Genomic DNA, 16158 nt, shown 5'->3' with positions numbered 1-16158 from the left:
TGTCATTCTAGGTGATAACAAAGCGTATTGCTATTGACGAAACTCAGCGTTTTACCTTGGGTTTGTTCATAAATCTATTTAATTAGTATCTATTGAAAAAAGAAGTCAGAGAGAAATGGCTTTGTTTGGTGAAAGAACATGATTATAAGAAAATAGCAAAATTATTACGTAGGTGAAACCCAAAACAATTTCAACAGTTTACTAATTTTCACTACTTATCAGGGTTTATAATAACGTAGATGAATAACGGATACGAATAGTTGCTTCAAATTGAAATGATTTCATAAGTGTTGTACTTTTATTGATAAATAAAAATATGAAACAATGTAAAAACTTTAATTGGGCTTATTAATAATATTTTTCTAAATTAAAAATAACCCCCTCATTCAAAATTCGATCCATGTATAATTATTATGCGTCAGTTGATATTCATCTGAATGACACAATATAGTGATACAACTGAAAATGATTGAAATTAGGAAATTAAGATCTTAGTCAATTGAAAATGTATTTTAAAATATAGGCAAATTACCATTTACACACCTGTGGTTTAGTCGAAATTTAAGTTGTTTACCTATGGTTTGAAATTTGACACTTTATCCACCTGAAGTTAGCTTAATTAGATTTCTATAACCCACCTCTATTAAAAATAGAGCTAAATATGTAATTTTGCTCAACTTTTAAGTCTCTCTCCTCCAAAAACACAAAATACATAAAAATACAAGGTCAAATAAGATTAATATCCATTGGAACACTTGCATCATAGAATTTCAAACCACAAGTAGTTACTTACCTATGGTTTAAGTTGCCTATAGGTAACATAAATTTTGGTCAAACCTCAGGTAGGTAAAGTGTTAAATTTTAAATCACAGATAGACAACTTAAATTTCTGCCAAATCACAGGTAAGTAAGTTGTAATTTGCCAAAAAAGAAAAAAGAAAACAGCAAATGAATATGTTTATCCCATAAAAAGTTCAATTAAATGACATCATTTCCCGAATTTTTTTTATTTGAATACCCTATTAAATTAACAACTGTAAACAAGTTTACGATAATGTCACATAAAATAGTAGGAAAGCAAATATGCTAATAAAAATTATTACATAGGGCAAGCTAAAAATAATACAAAAAAAGTTAAAAATATACAAATACAATAATACAATATAAATACTAGCAATGTACTTATATAGTACAGTAACATTTACTAACTAATGTTAAATTAGTCTCTGCAAATATAGCTAAGCTATTCTTGCAAACCTCAAGAACATTGCTCAAAACTCATCCTCAGACATAGAAAGTACCTTAGTTATAATTGGGCGAGCTCTGCACATGGCCTCCAATGCCACGGCTTTGGGCATGGTGACCCCATTACTTTCAACCATGTCAACTTCTTCCTCACTAATCTTTTCCCACTCAAAGCACTGAATTAATGACCCCAATGTCAAGCCTATTGTACGTTGGGCAAGGCTTGCCCCGGGACAAGCCCTCCTTCCTAGTCCAAATGGCATTAACTTGTTTACGTCACTCTCTCCATTTTCAAACCTCTCAGGCTTAAAACTAGTTGCGTCATGCCATATATTGGGGTCTCTATGTATGGCCCATGCATTAACCCATAACATTGTCTCACGAGGAACATTATATCCTCCAATTGTACAATCTTCAGAGGACATGTGGGGTAAAAGCAATGGGGCTGCAGGATACAATCTAAGAGTCTCCAAGATTATATTTTGTAGATAGTGCAATTTAGAGACATCCGGTTCATTGAGTAATTTTTATTGTCCAATTTGATTATCCAACTCAACTCTAGCATTCTTCAACACTTGAGAATGATTGAGCAAATTGGACATTGCCCACTCTATCGTCACTGCTGATGTGCTGGTCCCAGCAATTAACAAGACCTGCTTATTATATATTCAATAAGTGCTTAAATCATGACAAGAATTTTTTTTTTTTTTTTGAGAAGGAATCACGACAAGAATTTAAAAGTAAAAAAATGGATTGATAACTTATATTTATTTTAGCGATTCTTAAAGTTACACCAAGAATTTTAAAGTAAAAATGGATTGATAGCTAATATTTATTTTTGTGAATTGATTACTGGTATGTTGACAAAGGATCCTAATAAAATATCACTGAGTTGAATTGACTGGTAGTTTTATGATAGCTTTAGAGATAGGGATAAGACATGTATTGGTCTAGTGTTTCGTCTGCAGAGTATGGAAGAGCACTAGACTAAAGACTTACCCCAACTTTAGCTTACCTCAAGATGGTAAAAATCAAATTTATATTTGGGAAAAGAACAATAAAAATTAAAATAATTAATATGATATGATTAAAGATTAATGAGTACCACAAAATTTGAAATTTTAACCGACTTATAACTCTCTATACTGTATATATGAAATCAGAGTCTCAAGTCTCAACCTTGCAAGAGAAACTTGTACTCAAAAAAATATAGAGATAGTGAGAAGAATATAACTACATAAACAACTTCTTGCTTAGAAATCAAGACTACGTGGTTGACTTCAAATTCGTGTTATACATGTTTTATCCTAACTTGTCAAATAAACAACTGGGTCAGATTTGGTTATTTGATTACAAAATTTCCCTTGCAGTTGATCAATCCAATATATTTTCATTGTCTTTAAAAAATCTTGAGTATTGATGTTTTCAGCTTTTTAATTAGCATCTAGTTCAAACAAAGAAGAAATGACCTACACATACCAGTATAAGCCCTTTGATAATTTGATCGGTGTAGTATCCGGGCTGTGAATTTTGCAAAGAAAGCAGATGATCAATCATAGTGTTCCCCTTCTCTTCCTTACTCCTCTTCTCATCAATAAGACCTTGCAAGAAAGCATCTGTCTTGTTGGCCACTTTCATCAATCTTTTCTCCAAACGCCCATGATCAATCAATCGCAACAAGGGCACAAACTCTTGTGGATTTAAGACTCCTCCTGCCTCTGCTCTCTCTTCCATTATCCCCCTGAATTGCCTTGCTTCTTCCTCGCCTTTCACGTCCTCCCCATAGTATCTCTTCCCTGCCACCATCCTCATTATGATGTTATATGTCAGCTCCAACAACATAGATTTCAACTCTACCTTAGCAAAACCTTGGCACGAGTTCCGTGACAGTTTGCGTAGCAAGTGCTTCACTTCATCTCTTCGGATGCCTAGAAACATGTTGAGACGATTTGTTGAGAAGATTTCTAAGGTACTGATGCGGCGAAGGTTGCGCCAATGGTCTCCATAAGAAGCTGTTGACATGACGGTGTGGTTGTAGCCGAAGTGCTTGCTCAGTAATAAGCGAGGACGGTTGGCTAAAACGATGTCGTTTTTGGTAAAGCATTCTTCAACTGCAGATGGGGATGATACAATGACCACAAGTTGAGACCCAAGTTGCAGAGAGAAGATGTTACCATATTTTTGTGAAAAGTGGTGGAAAGTACGATGGAGGGGTTTCTTTATGAGATGGAGATGGCCTAGAATTGGTAGAGAAGGTGGGCTTGGTGGGAGGTGTTTGTGTTTTGTTCTTGTTTGAAGCAAGAACTTGAAAGCTACTGCAAGGAGGAGGAAGAGAAGAAGAGAAGAGAGGGATGAGTATAGCAACATGTCTTCCGTGTTTGATTTGTTGTTTTTTGATATGATGCTTTGTGACAATCTGTTGGAAGATTATATGGATTAATGTATTCTATAAACGCACACCTTCTTTGGCCTAGTTCTCATTTTCTTTTGGACTGGTTCTATAAACTCACAACTTCTTGGGAGTAGAATATGTTGGCCTCTTGTGACAACCATACAGACAAACTTTGTCCAATACATTTTATGTGTCGGTAGATAAAATTGTGAAAAGTCAAGATCCAAGAAAGACTTTTTATACTACTTAAAAAAGTAAACACCTACCCCAAATCTTTCACTTCTTTCTTTGGGTTTGGTTGAGAGCGGGTCAACAAGGGAACAAGTACTTAAATACGACAAAACACTACAGCATGTAACTTTTTTTTTTTTTTTTTCTTGGAACTGAAAATTCTGATTCATCAGAAACTAAATAGTAAATACTGAATAGCCCAACAGTAACTAAATATTGAACAACTTTGCCTTTATTTGACTTTGTGGTTTGTCATTTTGTGTATTGTTAATGTTTTTTTGCAGTGCTTGTTAATATTTTCTTAATGTGAATCTACTTAATAAACAAATTAGATAAATGAAAGAAAAAGACATAAAAATAGCATCACAATTTATTTTAATGTTTTTTTATCTCTCTATGAAGTTGGCTCCAAAGCTTATAAAGCTAAAAAAAAATGACATAAAGTTGCAAAAAAAAAAAATATATATATATATATATATATAAAGTTTAAAAAAGTTGTTTTTATATTTCTTTAACTTCACCCACCTACTATCCTTTAACTCATGACTTAGAGCATTCAAATTTCAAAATTCTATCACATCTTATTTTACCATCCTAAAAAACTACTTTATCAATTATATCATATTACTTTACAATACTCTTAACATCTCAACTTTTATTTTACAATACAACACATTAAAATAATATTTCTACACAATAAAATATTATATGCAAAATACCAACTTATGCAAAATACCAACTATTGCAAAATGTTTTTTTTTAGCATATAAAATAATATTTTGCATATAATATATATATATATATATATTTTTTTTTTTTCATATATAATATATGCAAAATACCAACTATTGCAAAACATATACCAACTATTGCAAAAACATGTCCATAAAAGACTACAAAATACAATCTATATGCAAAATATATGGGCTAATACTGACTCAAGCATCAGAGGCTTCCCCATTAATGCTCTTCAATTAGCTGTTTATATTCTTGCAGATCTTCAAAGCCCGTCGCCCGTCAAAAGCTCAAGATTGGATGAGTGACTTATCTGGCGATTTTAGGTTTCATCAATTTGGTGTCGTTGATGGGGAAAGTTTAGCCATCACCATCAAACACACAACCATCACCAATACCACCATCACCATCAAACCCAAAACCCATCACCACCGTCACCCAACCATCACCACAAGCCTTCACAAGACCCAAGTCAAATAAAAAAAATCATTGCAAAACATATCACCTCATCACCCAAATATAAAGAAAAACCCAAAATCTAAAATTATATTAAAAAAAAAAAAAACCCCAAATTTGAATCTGAGTGTGAGAGTGGACAACGTGGAGGTCGGCGGCATGGCGAGGCAAGGTCAGCAATGGGATAGCTGGTGGCATGTTTGAGAGTGAGAGAGGAAGAGAGAGAATGAGAGATAAAGGACTAAGAGAAAGGGAGAGTAGATGCTTGTGAGAAGAGAATAAAAAAGTTTTTTTTTTTAGCATTTATGTCGGTACCGTTCCAAATTTAGAATGGTACTGTTCATCCATGCCAAATTGTTTGGCATTTAGAATGGTACTGTAGTGACCCAAAAGGGGGGGGGGGGTCTTGCATTCCATAGAATCTCATATCATCTAGGAAAGCACATGAGAATGTTTTTATAAGGAATGACCTCCCTTTAATGTGTAAAGGCATTTTCCCCCACTGTTGTGTGCTTTGGGGGAGAACAAAACCGTGAGAGATATGAGGCCCTAAAGCGGACAATATCTACATGTACAAGTGGGGTGAGGTCGTTACATATCAGAGCCATGTCCTAATTAGAAGTGTGGGCCCCACACTTGAAGATGCATGTGCCTGTAAGGGGGGTGGATTGTAGTGACCCAAAAAGATGGGGGTCTTGCATTCCATGGAATTCCAAATCACTTAGGGAAGCACATGAGAATGTGTTTATAAAGAATGACCTCCCTTCAATGTGAAGAGGCAATTTCCCCCACTGCTGTGTGCTTTGGGAGAGAACAAAACCGTTAAGGGCATAGGCCCCAAAGCGGACAATATCTACACGAACCATCAGCTTTCTCAATGAGCTCATCAATTGGGAGAGCAACAACTGCCTCATCCTTACTATCACCAAGCAGAGATGAAGAAGGGTACATGTTTGTGCCCATACCAAGCCGTCTTCCTGTTTCCTTAGCAACTGCAAGTTGGTCACCTGCAGGGGTTATAAAAGGATAAATCACTGCTGATGCATTTTGGTTTTGTTGTTGTTAAATTGCAAGTCTAATTGTATTCATAATATCTAATTTTCATACTTGATTCATATTTGAAAACAGAGGCATGTAATCTTCACATGTAGAACACCTTACCAATACCTAGAAAATATCACCAGATATATCAATTATTCTCTCTTTCCCTCTCTACCAGCCCTTGATCCCTTAACCTTTAGCTGATTTTGTTGAAAAAATACACTAACACGGTACCACCAACGCCATGAGAGGGCCAGTTGCATTATTTCAGTTTTATTTGCCTATAAGAACTGGACTATTCTGTTTTCTGTTTTCCATTATGTTTAACATCTCAATATTAATCTCAAAATTCACATCTCGACATCCAGTGTAGTCTATGAAAGAAAGCAAGCTTGAAGGTTTATCAATGGTGGATCAACAATGAAACAGAGAGAATGGAAATGAAGAACCAAAGAAAATCTTCTATTAAGCTTGCATAATAATAGTACATAAACCTGTAGCCACTATTTATACATTACAAATGGTAACTACTCTAGAAGGTTCTATCTAACCAACTCTAACAACAACTAACAGAAAATACAGCTGTACATTATAACAAAATATCTACATCCAAAAATATCTAGACTCTAGAAGCTTTGAGTGAAACAGAGTAAGGTCAGAATAGAAGAAGGAAGAGCTTCTGATCAAACCGACGTGCGTGTGTCAACATAAAAACGGTGTCGTTTCTCATTTAATAAAACGCCACCGTTTTAAGTTTTGTTCTCTTTTAAACTGAAGTGACCGTTGGAGCTTTGGAACTTTCCTGTTGCTTCTTCTCAAGATCAGATTCAGTAACTCTACTTTCATCCCCCCTCAAAACCAAGGGGTCAATGGACACCATGGTTTTGGAACGCAAATAGAGAAACCGAGAAGAAGAAAGGCTCTTAGTAAAAATGTCAGCAAGCTGGTCACCAGTAGCAATATAACAAACCTGAAGATCCTTGTGAAGCACTTTCTCACGTACAAAATGGAAATCAACCTCAACATGTTTGGTTCTGGCATGAAACACAGGATTGGAGGCAATAGCAAGAGCTGAGACGTTGTCAGACCAGAGCTTAGGAGCAAAGGAAAGGTAGATGCTGAGATCCTTCAAAACTTGACGTAAATCATGGGCGTACTTGGATTGATTGAGAAAGATCCCCCTGGAAGTTCTTGTAATGTGCAAACCAAGGAAATAATGCAAATTACCAAGATCCTTAAGCTCAAATTCAGAACTCAATTGAAGAATGAGTGACTGCAAGAAAGAGGGGCTGTTCCCAGTGAGCACAATGTCATCAACATAAACCAATAGGAAGTTTAAGAACTTGCCATGCCTCAGGATGAAAAGAGAGGAGTCAGCCAAAGATGCTTGAAACCCCAAATGCAGAAGATGAGAAGAAAACCTCTCAAACCAGGCCCTAGGTGCCTGTTTTAGACCATAGAGAGACTTTTTCAAGCAACACACATGATTGAGAAAAGCTGAATCCACATAGCCAGGGGGCTGAACCATATAGACTTCCTCCTTCAAAAATCCATGGAGAAAGGCATTTCGAACATCCAACTGTCTGAAGGGCCAATTGAATTGCACAGCAAGAGACAAAATGATTCTGACAGTGGGAGGCTTGATCACTGGACTAAAAGTTTCATCAAAGTCAATACCATATTGTTGATGAAACCCCTTAGCTACAAGTCTAGCCTTGTATCTATTAATGCTGCCATCACTATTATGCTTTAATTTAAAGACCCACTTACAACCCACAACATTCTGAGTTGGGGAAGGAGGCACCAAGACCCAAGTGTCTTGTCTAGTGAGAGCATTAAACTCTTCATCCATAGCAGAACACCATTGCCGATATTGGGCAGCAATTTTATAAGGAGGCTCAGTGACTGTGTAATCAATAGAGGTAGCTTTGGATTTAGAAGAGACAAAGGCTTTAGGCTTGAAGATACCAACCTTAGACCTCGTGACCATAGGATGTATATTCTGTGCAGATACTGAAGGTAAAGTCACATCAACAGAAGGCAATGACACAGGAATAGAAATAGGAACAATGGAACCTGTGGTAGGACAAATAGGGTCTGTGAAAAGAGAAATAGAGTCAGTGGTAGGATTAATAGGGTCTGTAGTAGGAGTAGAGTCTAAAGGTTGAGTGACTGATGTGGATGAGTGGATAGGAGATAAGACAGGAGTAGTAGTATTATGAATAGGATTGACACCAAAAGAGGACTGAATGGGAGATTTCTGAGTAGGGAAGTGAGAAAGAAAGGATAACCAATGATCAATAGAGGAAGAGGTAGATGGAGATGATGTATGAGAAGAAGAATCAGAGATTGAAGAGGAGGAGTTTAAGGATACAAATTCAAATTCATTAAACAAAACATGCCTGGATATATAAATTCTTAGGGTGCATGGATCTAGACAAATATAACCTTTGGAGTGAGTAGGATAACCAAGAAAGATATACAGTTTGGTATGGGGTTGAAGTTTGTGCTTATTGTAAGGTCTGAGAAGAGGGAAGCATGTGCAACCAAATGTTCTAAGATGGAGTAAATCTGGTTTGGAATGAAACAACACTTCCCATGGAGATTTATTATGAAGTAAAGGTGTGGGAAGCCTATTGATAATGTGAGTGGCTGTGGAAACTACATAAGACCAATAGAACAAGGGCAAGCTAGAGTGTGAGAGCATGGTTAAAGAACACTCAACAAGGTGCCTATGTTTTCTTTCAGCTGTGCCATTTTGTTGTGGAGTGTAAGGACAAGTTGTTTGATGAAGAATTCCATGACTAGAACAGAAGTGATTAAAGGCAAAAGAGTTAAACTCACCCCCACCATCAGTTCTAAAAACCTTAAGAGAAGTGTTTAGTTGATTTTCAATATAAGCCTTGAAGTACTTAAAAATATCAAACACATCAGACTTATTTTTAAGAAGATAAACCCAAGTGAATTTGGAGTAATCATCAATAAAAACAAGGTAATATCTAAAATCGTTGATGGACATGACAGGAGCTGGTCCCCATACATCACTGTGAACAAGTTCAAGAGGCTTAAAAGCAACAAAATCAAATTTATTGAAGGGTAATTGATGCATTTTACCACTAAGGCAATGCTTACAATGACTTGCTGAGCATGGAGCAATGTTATTACAAACATCAGTGCAATGAAAAGAAGATAAAGCCGTTCTAAGTACATTGTCACTAGGGTGACCTAGTCTGTGGTGCCATAGTAACCACTTATGTGACTTCTATACATGAAAAGAAGTCGAAGAGGAATGGTGTGAAGGAGATGAAATGGACTGTGTTGAAGGAGAAGTAGATGAATGTGAGGGCAGATGCTTGGTGAAGAGCTGTGGATAGATTGGGTAAACCCCATTCTCACTCAAGCCCTTGTAAAGGATTTTCCCCGTAGGAACATCCTGAATAGTGAGCTCATCAGCATTAAAATGGCAAGAACAATTATTGTGTAAACAAAATTTGTGAACTGAAAGAAGATTCATTGCTATTCTAGGAACATGAAGCACATCCCTAAGAATAAAATCATGAAATTTGGTAGAGAGAGAAGCATTACCAATGTGATTAATAGGAAGAGATTGACCATTGCCTACTATGATCTGATCTGAACCTTTGTGTTGTGACTGAACAGAAAGATTGTTGAGAAGAAAACCTGTAAGGTGATCTGATGTACCTGAGTCTGCTAGTCAGCGATCTTGATTGTTGGTCAAAGCAGCATTTGAAGCTGAAGCCATTGCAGCTAGCTTGGTTGGTGGATTCTTGCCTTGATAGGCAAAATTCATCCTGTGATAGCAGTCAACAGCTATGTGACCTACCTTTCCACAAATCTGGCAGATAGGTCTTTCATTCTTGAAGGTTTGACCCCCAAACTGAGCCGTCTGAGTTGAATTGTAATTCTGTTGAGGCTGATGAGTGTAGAATTGATGCTGACCTCCACTAGTATTGTTGTTGAACCTTGCTCCACCTCTGCCTCAATTACCATTATTCCTTCCCCTTCCTCTATTAGAGCCACCACCATAATTGTGTGACTGAGGTTGATGATTGCTAGAATTCTTACTGCCAGAAGCAAACATAGCCAGAGAATGTGAAAAACTATCAAGATTCTCTGTCATAGCCTGTTCTTCACTTTGTAACATGATTGAAAGTTGTTCATAAGTGATTGGCTTACTTCTGGTGCGAATTGCTAAGCAAAAATGAGCAAAATCTTTAGGTAGACCTCGAAGAACAATACAAATAAGTTCTTCATTGTCCACAACTACTCCAACGGCAAGGAGTTTATCACGAGCTACCTTTATTTTCTGCAAGAAAGTGTTCACTGAATCTGAACCTTTCTTGAGACTTTGGAGCTCCAATTTTAGATTGAGAATGTTTGCTCTCGAGGTTGAAGTAAACCTCTGTTCCAGAGTATTCCACACTTCCCTTGAAGTGGTGATTCCAACCACAAGAGAGAAAACTTGTGGAGTAAGAGTGGAATTGATCAAAGAAAGAAGAGCTTTGTCTTTGATCTTCCAGGTTTGGAAATCTGGATTCACATTTGAGGTCAAATGTCCTTGAGTATCAAGAAGGAACTGACCAGGTTGAGAAGTAGAACCATCAATGTGCTCTACCAGAGAGTAAGCTTCCAGTATTGTGATCAACTGGTGCCTCCATGGAATATAGTTCGTATAATCAAGCTTGATTGACATCAAGTTTGACATGCTAGAAAGCAGTAACAATGGTGAAGGTGGTAAAGGTGTTTGTGTAATGGTTTGTGCAGGTGATGGTGGTGTAGTATTTGTAGGAGTAGAAGAAGCCATGGATTCTGGCTCTGATACCATGAAAGAAAGCAAGCTTGAAGGTTTATCAATGGTGGATCAACAATGAAACCGAGAGAATGGAAATGAAGAACCAAAGAAAATCTTCTATTAAGCTTTCATAATAATAGTAAGTAAACCTGTAGCCACTATTTATACATTACAAATGGTAACTACTCTAGAAGGTTCTATCCAACCAACTCTAACAACACCTAACAGAAAATACAGCTGTACATTATAACAAAATATCTACATCCAAAAATATCTAGACTCTGGAAGTTTTGAGTGAAACAGAGTAAGGCCAGAATAGAAGAAGGAAGAGCTTCTGATCAAATCGACGTGCACGTGTCAACATAAAAATGGTGCCGTTTCTCATTTAATAAAACGCCACCATTTTAAGTTTTGTTCTCTTTTAAACTGAAGTGAACGTTGGAGCTTTGGAACTTTCCTGTTGCTTCTTCTCAAGATCAGATTCAGTAACTCTACTTTCAGTCTACAACTGATTCTATAATCAGAGACACTCATTGTGTGCTACAATGGTTGATTATAGAGAGATTAATTTGTTGACTGCATTTTGCAAGTGGGATTATGAATTTTAATATCTCAAAGGTCAAATAAAAAGGTTACAAAATTTGAAGAAAATGATAGGATACTATTTATAACATTAATATGAGGAAAAGAAACACAGTATTTTAACTAATCTAGTAACCATGAGGTTAGATTGTAATTTTGCTCAACTTTTACGTCTCTCTCCTCCAAAAACACAAAATACATAAAAATACAAGATCAAATAAGATTAATATCCATCTGAACACTTGCATCATAGAATTTCAAACCACAAGTAGTTACTTACCTATGGTTTAAGTTGCCTATAGACAACTTAAATTTTGGTCAAACCTTAGGTAGGTAAAATGTTAAATTTTAAATTACAGATAAACAACTTAAATTTCTGCCAAATCACAGGTAAGTAAGTTGTAATTTGCCCCAAAAAAAATAGAAAACAGCAAATGAATATGTTTATCCCATAAAAAGTTCAATTAAATGACATCATTTCCCAAATTTTTTTATTTGAATACCCTATTAAATTAACAACTGTAAACAAGTTTACGATAATGTCACATAAAATAGTAGGAAAGAAAATATGCTAATATAAATTATTATATAGGGAAAGCTAAAAATAATACAAAAAAAGTTAAAAATATACAAATACAATAATACAATATAAATACTAGCAATGTACTTATATATTACAATAACATTTACTAACTAATGTTAAACTAGTCTCTGCAAATATAGCTAATCTATTCTTGCAAACCTCAAGAACATTGCTCAAAACTCATCCTCAGACATAGAAAGAACCTTAGTTATAATTGGGCGAGCTCTGCACATGGCCTCCAATGCCACGGCTTTGGGCATGATGTTCCCATTACCTTCAACCATGTCAACTTCTTCCTCACTAATCTTTTTCCACTCAAAGCACTGAATTAATGACCCCAATGTCAAGCCTATTGTACGTTGGGCAAGGCTTGCCCCAGGACAAGCCCTCCTTCCCAGTCCAAATGGCATTAACTTGTTTACGTCACTCTCTCCATTTTCAAACCTCTCAGGCTTAAAACTAGTTGCATCATGCCATATATTGGGGTCTCTATGTATGGCCCATGCATTAACCAATAACATTGTCTCACGCGGAACATTATATCCTCCAATTGTACAATCTTCAGAGGACATGTGGGGTAAAAGCAATGGGGCTGCAGGATACAATCTAAGTGTCTCCAAGATTATATTTTGTAGATAGTGCAATTTAGAGACATCCGGTTCATTGAGTAATTTTTCTTGTCCAATTTGATTATCCAACTCAACTCTAGCATTCTTCAACACTTGAGAATGATTGAGCAAATTGGACATTGCCCACTCTATTGTCACTGCTGATGTGCCAGTCCCAGCAATTAACAAGACCTGCTTATTATACATTCAATAAGTGCTTAAATAATGCCAGATTTTTTTTTTTTTTTTTTTTTGAGAAGGAATCACGACAAGAATTTAAAAGTAAAAAAATGGATTGATAACTTATATTTATTTTAGCGATTCTTAAAATTACACCAAGAATTTTAAAGTAAAAATGGATTGATAGCTAATATTTATTTTTGTGAATTGATTACTGGTATTTTGACAAAGGATCCTAATAAAATATCACTGAGTTGAATTGACTGGTAGTTTTATGATAGCTTTAGAGATAGGGATAAGACATGTATTGGTCTAGTGTTTCGTCTGCAGAGTATGGAAGAGCACTAGACAAAAGACTTACCCCAACTTTAGCGTACCTCAAGATGGTAAAAATCAAATTTATATTTGGGAAAAGAACAATAAAAATTAAAATAATTAATATGATATGATTAAAGATTAATGAGTACCACAAAATTTGAAATTTTAACCGACTTATAACTCTCTATACTGTATATATGAAATCAGGGTCTCAAGTCTCAACCTTGCAAGAGAAACTTGTTCTCAAAAAAATATAGTGATAGTGAGAAGAATATAATTACATAAACAACTTCTTGCTTAGAAATCAAGACTACGAGGTTGACTTCAAATTCGTGTTATACATGTTTTATCCTAACTTGTCAAATAAACAACTGGGTCAGATTTGGTTATTTGATTACAAAATTTCCCTTATAGTTGATCAATCCAGTATATTTTAATTGTCTTTAAAAAATCTTGAGTATTGATGTTTTCAGCTTTTTAATTAGCATCTAGTTCAAACAAAGAAGAAATGACCTACACATACCAGTATAAGCCCTTTGATAATTTGATCCGTGTAGTATTCGGGCTGTGAATTTTGCAAAGAAAGCAGATGATCAATCATAGTGTTCCCCTTCTCTTCCTTACTCCTCTTCTCATCAATAAGACCTTGCAAGAAAGCATCTGTCTTGTTGGCCAATTTCATCAATCTTTTCTCCAAACGCCCATGATCAATCCATTGCAACAAGGGCACAAACTCTTGTGGATTTGAGACTCCTCCTGCCTCTGCCATCTCTTTCATTATCCCCCTGAATTGCCTTGCTTCTTCCTCGCCTTTCACGTCCTCCCCATAGTATCTCTTCCCTGCTACCATTCTCATTATGATGTTATATGTCAGCTCCAACAACATAGATTTCAACTCTACCTTAGCAAAACCTTGGCACGAGTTTCGTGACAGTTTGCGTAGCAAGTGCTTCACTTCATCTTTTCGGATGCCTAGAAACATGTTGAGACGATTTGTTGAGAAGATTTCTAAGGTACTGATGCGGCGAAGGTTGCGCCAATGGTCTCCATAAGAAGCTGTTGACACGGCGGTGTGGTTGTAGCCTAAGTGCTTGCTCAGTAATAAGCGAGGACGGTTGGCAAAAACGATGTCGTTTTTGGTAAAGCATTCTTCAACTGCAGATGGGGATGATACAATGACCACGAGTTGAGACCCAAATTGCAGAGAGATGATGTTACCATATTTTTGTGAAAAGTGGTGGAAAGTACGATGGAGGGGTTTCTTAACGAGATGGAGATGGCCTAGAATTGGTAGAGAAGGTGGGCTTGGTGGGAGGTGTTTGTGTTTTGTTCTTGTTTGAAGCAAGAACTTGAAAGCTACTGCAAGGAGGAGGAAGAGAAGAAGAGAAGAGAGGGATGAGTATAGCAACATGTCTTCCGTGTTTGATTTGTTGTTTTTTGATATGATGCTTTGTGACAATCTGTTGGAAGATTATATGGATTAATGTATTCTATAAACGCACACCTTCTTTGGCCTAGTTGTCATTTTCTTTTGGACTGGTTCTATAAACCATACCTTCTTGGGAGTAGAATATGTTGGCCTCTTGTGGAAACCATACAGACAAACTTTTGTCCAATACATTTTATGTGCCGATAGATAAAATTGTGAAAAGTCAAGATCCAAGAAAGACTTTTTAAACTACTTAAAAAGTAAACACCTACCCCAAATCTTTTACTTCTTTCTTTGGGTTTGGTTGAGAGCGGGTCAACAAGGGGGATCCGGATCCTCTCCATTTCAAAGTGAAATGGAGAGTGTCCAGTTAAGGGATAGGATGCATCTAAAATAAATCAAGGGTGTAAAAACTGCCACATCAATTAAAATTTAAAACACTTAACTCTACAAGCTCAATTGTGGTTAAACAAAATGGTTAACTCAGCAGACCCATCTTATCTCAATCTCTCTTCTCCATCACTAAATGTATCAAAATCACCAATGCCGAATATAGCAAACCCATCTTATCTTCCTTTGCCAAAACAAATCTTACCCTCTTGTTTCTCCCATGTCTGTATTTCGCTGATGGAAATCCTTTGGTGGTGACCGGTGGGTCAGAAAATTTAATGGGTTTCTTTGTGAAAGAGATGAAGAAATTCCTTTTGGTTTTCTCGGCAACCAAACACTGAGTAAAGGAGTCTAAAGAGCAGATGAGATTATATGGGTTGTCCTTTTGATATTTTGGCTACTTATTAGATTTAGGAATGAAGAAGATTTATGGGTTGTTCTTTTGATTTTCTTGCTGCCAAACATAGAATTGGGAAGATCCGTGTGACTTTTTCTTTGGATTTTCTTGGCTACCAAACACAAAATTAATAATAATTTTATTTTAAGAAAAAGTCTAAGAAAATCGTTGGTGTGGTGTTGATGAAACATGAAATTGTGTGGTGTTAATGTCCCACTTGCTTGTTGTCATTGTAGTCTTCCTTTAGAAATCCCAGGTTGCTTGTCGTCATTGTAGTCTTCCTTTAGAAATCCCAGGTAGCTTTGCACTGGGAGAGAATGCACAAACGTTTGAGTTCGGATTTGAACATGATGATTTGGCCTACCACATGCTTAACTGTATCGTGCAAAATGGTAAATCCCTCTCCAAAAGCTGCCCCCACAACACCCCCTGAAGCAAGATCAGCCATATCTTTTTGGAACCTCAATTAAGAAAGAAATACAATACGGCAATGGAGAAGAGAGATTCAGAGAGCAAAGCACAGCGTTGGTGATTTTGATACATTCGGCGATGGAGAAGAGAGATTGAGATAAGATGGGTTTGCTGAGTTAACTATTTTGTTTAACCACAGTTGAGCTTGTAGAGTCAAGTGTTTTAAATTTTAATTGATGTGGCAGTTTTTGCACTCTTGATTTATTTTAGATGCATCCTGTCCCTTAACTGGACACTCTCCATTTCACTTTGAAATGGAGAGGATCCGGATCCCAACAAGGAAACAA

The 16158-nt window shown here is 36.3% G+C and overlaps 1 protein-coding gene and 1 pseudogene across 1 annotated transcript; both read right to left on the bottom strand.

Annotated features, from left to right (window-relative positions):
• Positions 1-1147: 1147 nt before the first annotated feature.
• LOC115986325 lies at positions 1148-3786 on the bottom strand (annotated as a pseudogene).
• Positions 3787-12173: 8387 nt separating this feature from the next.
• LOC115983756 (cytochrome P450 81E8-like) lies at positions 12174-14770 on the bottom strand. The gene is made up of 2 exons (XM_031106515.1): positions 13708-14770; positions 12174-12878 (listed from the first exon to the last, which is right to left on the bottom strand). The coding sequence occupies exons 1-2, from the start codon at positions 14593-14595 to the stop codon at positions 12252-12254; spliced, it is 1515 nt and encodes a 504-aa protein (XP_030962375.1). The 5' UTR covers positions 14596-14770; the 3' UTR covers positions 12174-12251.
• Positions 14771-16158: the final 1388 nt, after the last annotated feature.

Source organism: Quercus lobata, chromosome 4, assembly GCF_001633185.2.
Source record: "Quercus lobata isolate SW786 chromosome 4, ValleyOak3.0 Primary Assembly, whole genome shotgun sequence".
Classification (NCBI taxonomy): Eukaryota; Viridiplantae; Streptophyta; class Magnoliopsida; order Fagales; family Fagaceae; genus Quercus; species Quercus lobata.
This window is presented reverse-complemented; position numbering and strand designations above follow the sequence as displayed.